Source organism: Meleagris gallopavo, chromosome Z (assembly GCF_000146605.3).
Source record: "Meleagris gallopavo isolate NT-WF06-2002-E0010 breed Aviagen turkey brand Nicholas breeding stock chromosome Z, Turkey_5.1, whole genome shotgun sequence".
Classification (NCBI taxonomy): Eukaryota; Metazoa; Chordata; class Aves; order Galliformes; family Phasianidae; genus Meleagris; species Meleagris gallopavo.
This window is the reverse complement of record NC_015041.2, coordinates 57365306-57370781: the sequence shown is the minus strand read 5'-3', so window position 1 is coordinate 57370781 and position 5476 is coordinate 57365306. Positions and strand designations below refer to the sequence as shown.

Genomic DNA, 5476 nt, shown 5'->3' with positions numbered 1-5476 from the left:
GTTTTTGTAGTGACTTGCTGTTCTTGTACGTAACGAACCAAAATGTGAAATACAGAAGTGTAGTGGATGTTAGGTGATTACTGCTTTTGTGAGGCAATCACAAGAGACATTTTACAGTATTGCACAGTATTTTGCGGATGAAAATGGAAAGATTGAGAAAAAAATCACCTTTCTGAATTTGTACAAAACCTACAAAAGTCTGTTGCAGAGATCCAGAACCAACAATCTCATAAGTCAATGCATTTTCCTTAAAGCTGTAATTTACATTGACAGGAATGCTTACTCATGGAAGAATCACTTCAATTTTATGTAGTTTAATGCAGGACTATTTAAGGACTGATATGTTAATCTTCTCAGAAGTGTGAGTGAATGAGCTTCTCTAATTTTTCACTGCCAGATGTGAAACAGACCAGATGATCTGCTGGGTGGGAAGCCACAGTCCTGAAAAGCCAACGTGAGGCAGGGAAAAGGTTTCCCCTCATGTTTTCTTTTTTGACATGCATGAAGAACACCTGAAAGGTCTTTTGTTGTTCTTAAATCTTTGAGCCTGGGGGAGTGGAATTTAATATTATAAATCAGGTCTGTTTGCAACTCTTCACCTAAGGATAACTGGAAAACAGATGGGAAGTTTCAGAAGTGGCAAAACTGTATCTTCAATTCAATTGCTAAAATAAGCTACTGAGAGAGTCTCTCTTACACATTACTGTGTACTAATTCAGCTCTGTTTGATTAAACTGTTCCAGTATCCCAGTTCAGAGACAGCCTGAGGAACACTCAGCAGTATCTTTGGCAGTGATTCAGCATCTCCTAAACGGCAAATAAATGAATGTGTCTATTTCCAAGTTGTTTGAAGGAGAAGAAAAACAACTTTTATTTATGCATCATTACAACAGCAAGAAAACACAATTGTTTTTACTTTTAAGGTCAGGTTTAACACTGATACAACAATAAACATTAACTTTTCACATTATTTCTGCATGAAAATTAGGCACAAAATATTGGCAACGTGACAGAAAGATCTCTCTTCAAGGCATTGAGCATTTTCTTCCATCTTCTAAACACTTCTAAAAAAATACTATTTCAGGGAGCAGTGCATAAGTTAACACATAATTAATTACAAACCCACACAGCAGAAATGAGACTTTCAGTGAAGATATCACATAGGAAATCTTACCATTATTTAGTATTTTCTAAAAAAAAAAAGTATTTCTTAAAGACATATTTTTAACACTCAATATTTGTATTCATCATGAAATGGACTAGAATTCAATTTCCACATATAGCATAAAAAACACTTGATAACTACATTGTGTTGCATACATGCTATGTTTATATGGACTAATTTTAAATTTATGGCTAGTAATTTAAAATTGCCTGATGTTTCTCCACATAATTTCTCTGCTACGACATGCTTCCCGCATCATCTTTCTTGTTTCTGCCACGCATGTGCGGAGGCTGGTCCAATAATGCCTCCTGAAATACAGCACTGTTCTCCAGTCTGAACCTGAATGGAACCAAGTTCTCCACAAGCTTCACCATGTATGCCAGTGGTTAGTAGCATGACATAGAATCACTTTTGGAGCTGCCTCAGTTCCGAATGCTGAACTGTGCAAATTTGTGGAACTAAATCTACCCCATTCTTACTCGTCCATAAATGAGTAAGGAACTTTTCAAGGGATGAACAGTCCTTCTCTAAAAGATGAACAAGCAATCAAATAAATACCCTACTCCTGTCGCCAGCAACATGTTTGTGACTGGAACTAGTCATTTCTGAGACACCCACTGAGGAATACTTGATCAAGTAACTAAGCAAGTGTGACAGCTGTATCCACGTCAAACACTGTGCGTGTCACTGTGCACCAGGGTGCTACGCATCTCAGGTTAGCAGAGCTGTGAGCACTGCAACTTTCAAGGCTTATATATTTTTTGTGGAGGAGTTAATTTTGACTACAGTGGAACAGGTTTGCTCATTCTGGTTACCTGTGGGAGTTTGGACAGAGAGCACATTCTCACAGATTCTCTATAATCCAGAGGTTGAAAAGACTTGGTATCAAAAAATCATTTTAAGATTTAAATCAGTAGTTCTGGAAATGCATTTTGTACAGTGTTATTGAGTAGGGATGTTAAACCATGCTACTTCCATATGTCCAAAATTTCCTTCTTCAAAAAAGATGTATTATGAACTTTTTAAATATATTCTATATTTTTATATTTATATATTTTTACATCAAAAGAAATTTACAGAGATGACTGTATATTTATCATTTACTTGAAATTGTCTTATAGTAAGGGCAAGACTAAACAACATCACTACTCATACAGTTACTCATTAGGCAACAGCAGAGTGAATTTTGGCAGACACCAAAAGAAGGCAGATAACACCCACAGTAGTTTAAGGAAAGAGCACATCATTTTGGTATACAGAAATTCAGGTTATACAGAGGCCAATACAGATGGCTCTACTGTTTGTTTGGCAAAAGAGAGCACATTAAATACTTCTCAATCTTTAGAAGACAAGTTATTAAACGTTAGATTTGATGCCATAAATGAAGCATCCACAAAATATACACAAATGCAAGATAGATGTTTGGAACCACAAAATACCAAACAGGAAGGAAAGACACGTCTTTGATAGAAATGATTAAAAATATATATGAATTGTCTTAGAGGCAAAGCATGTTTCTGACCTGCACAAATTCACACTTTTGCTTCAAACTAGGCAAGATGAAGTCTTCCAGCTCCCAGGTGAATATCCCCATTGTTGGATTTTTTTAATTTTATTTAATTTATATTTTTTGTATATCTGAGAGCAGAACAGAGCTCATCCTTGCTCCCAGGCAAGGAAAGGTGTGTGATATCTTTCACCACCTCTATCTTGTGTTGAGAAGAAACACACGTATGGGGAGGACAAGGTCCCATGTGTTCTGCCTGAATGGAGCCCCATTCTGACAGAGCCTTTACCTCCCCCACTCATCCTTGTTTTAATCAGCAAACTCCCGCAGACAGTTTGAGAAGCCCATATTGATGGATGTGGCTACCTGGTGCTGCAAGCAGGGTTTGGTCATTTCAGGTGAGAAGCAACAGCATCACTCAGGCACTCTGCTGGCCTCATGGCTCAATGCTGGACTGCTGTCAGACGCTGAATGCCCAGCTGCAGCGCTCTGAGGTCTGTGTACTATGCCGATCCCCAGTGGTCACATCAAGCAGATTCTCAGTCTTCATCTGGAATTTCTCAAGTGAAGCTATACATACAGCATAGCTTTGTAACATCTGTTTTCATTTATAGTCTGTGTATTGTCTGTTTACATGCAGTAAATCCACTGAAGCCAGAGGATGTTGCCTGTTGGCACCCACCACTGCCCACCCTTCAAGCACAGGCTCGTGTATGGAATGTCTGGATATCACAAAACTCTAACATCCAGCATCACAGTCAAATGTTCCAGGTTCTCAAATTCCATTTGTACAACTTGTCTGGGTGGAGAAACAAGGCAGTGTTTGGGGAAAACTTGCAACCTAGAAATGAGAACTGCATCACCTAATATCCTTCATAGATTCAGCCTGATGTGGGTAAGGCTTCAGTGCTAAAGCTGAAATTAAGAGAATATAATAAATATTCCTCAGTCTGTAGAAAGCAACTTCATTTCATTAAGTAATTAGACAGTTAAGCATATCTTTTGATGTAGTACCTCAGCCATTTAATTCATTCTGAGGCTGAGAGCCCTACATCACAGACCTGCCATCTTTTCAGAAGTGTATCACTGCAGTTAGGTAGAGCAACGAGTCTGTACATATGGTAAACATTTTATAACTCTTCAATCTCCTGTCAAAAATTCACTAATTGCCTAATCTGCTCAGTCTGTAATGACTGTCTCTTTAGTAGCTTTTTTGTATTTTTGGTCTCGCTAAGGGAAGCAGGTGCTGCTGGTATTAAGTGTTTTTGCCCATAAGAAATCACCCTGGAAACCTTATGTAAGAAATTAATATCCGGAATTGGGGGGCTGCAGATTCACATTGAGTGGAGGAAGAAAACCTGATCTTGTCTGAGCAATGTTATTCAGCAGAAAGACTCCTGAACCCTGTCTTTCTGGAAAAGCCTCATTTTTTCTGCTCATGGGAAAAGAAGGTATTTTCTCCCGTATATCTCTAGAACTTGGAAACAAAGAGTGAGTTGGAGAGAGATTCTTCTTCTTTCCTATCACTGACTTATTGTCTTCTGCAGCAGCAGGACGTAGAGTAGTAGTTAACTGAGAATCAGAGCTGTAATGATTTGCTCCTAAATTTCTTCTTTTTATAATACTGCGTAGGTTTGAAATTAAGCTGATTGGTCTCAAACATGAATTCTCATCCTCATCCCCAACGATCTCACTGGGACGATGCTCCTCTTCTCTATAACAAGTCTGAGAGCTTTTCACCTTGTATAATTTCTTTGATCTATTTTGAGCAGCAGTTTTCAGTAAATTAGCAGTGTCTTTTATGTCAATACTTTGGTGTCTGCTATCAAAGCTCTTTGATAAGGCAAAGGCACTGGCTTTAGAAGAGAGCTTTTCTTCTGGAGTTATATCCTGAAGCTCTCCATGTAAAGAGGAAACCTTACTCTGGTGAAACGATGAAGGAGAGCTCTTTATCCAAGGCTCAGAGTGTAGTTGCTGCAAATGTGTCAGCCTGAATCCTATGCCTGATGAACTCAAATTTCTTGGTGAAACTGGCTGAGAATTGTCTGTGCATCTGGGATGACCCAGATCATTAAAGCCAAAGTGTGCCCTTTTAGTTCCATTTGAGCTTGAAAGTGGGGGTGATAATTTCAGTTCCATTTCGAATGGGGAAGTGCAGGAAACTGGAGAGTGGCATACCTCAAGATCTGGAGGAGGCACATTTAAGTACTGTTTTGTTATCTGCCTTCCTGATGGAGACTTTCCTGTTGTGATTATGATAACCTCCTTTCCTCTTTCTCTACAGGCGTTGATAAGAATTTTCAGAGTCTCTTTGTCTTCAGAGTTTATTGCGTACACCAGCGCAGAGCATTCAGAGTGATCTTGTAGGCTTGGGTCAGCTCCACTTTTCAGTAGCAGAGAAACCACCTCAGGCCCCGCTTTTTCTAGGCAAGCATGCATCAAGGCTGTCTTTCCAGATTTGTCCTGGATGTTTGGATCTGCCTTGTTTTCCAGTAGATACTTAACCATCTTTGCCTTGCTGACGCTCTGAGAGTCTGAATGTTTTGTCATACAGGCAATCATTAAGGCGGTTTCACCTCTATTGTTACTTTCATTGACATAGACTCCACCTTCCAACAACAGCCTGGTGAGGCGTAGTCGACTCTGGTAGACAGCTCTGAGCAGGGAGTTCCCTTCTGTTGGCACCTCCACAGTCTGATTCATGGCACTTGTCTTTCACGTACACCTTCCTAGCTGCAGAAAATAACACCTGTGCTCAAAGAAGGCAAGGAGGCCAAAAACGAAGAAAAAAAAAAAAAAAAGAA

At 39.3% G+C, this 5476-nt stretch overlaps 1 protein-coding gene and 1 long non-coding RNA gene across 2 annotated transcripts in view; one reads left to right on the top strand and one right to left on the bottom strand.

Annotated features, from left to right (window-relative positions):
* Positions 1 to 833: 833 nt before the first annotated feature.
* ANKRD34B (ankyrin repeat domain 34B) overlaps positions 834 to 5476 on the bottom strand; it is a 12169-nt gene continuing 7526 nt past the window's right edge. Inside the window, 2 exon segments of the mRNA XM_010726100.3 lie at positions 834 to 4003; positions 4005 to 5405. Coding sequence (XP_010724402.2) covers positions 3824 to 4003; positions 4005 to 5375 — 1551 coding nt within the window. The 5' untranslated portion in view covers positions 5376 to 5405 and the 3' untranslated portion in view covers positions 834 to 3823.
* The window catches only part of LOC116217551, a 7128-nt gene continuing 5132 nt past the window's right edge, over positions 3481 to 5476 (top strand). Inside the window, exon 1 of the long non-coding RNA XR_004162232.1 lies at positions 3481 to 3567. This is a non-coding gene — a long non-coding RNA (uncharacterized LOC116217551). The remainder of the gene's footprint in view (positions 3568 to 5476) is intronic.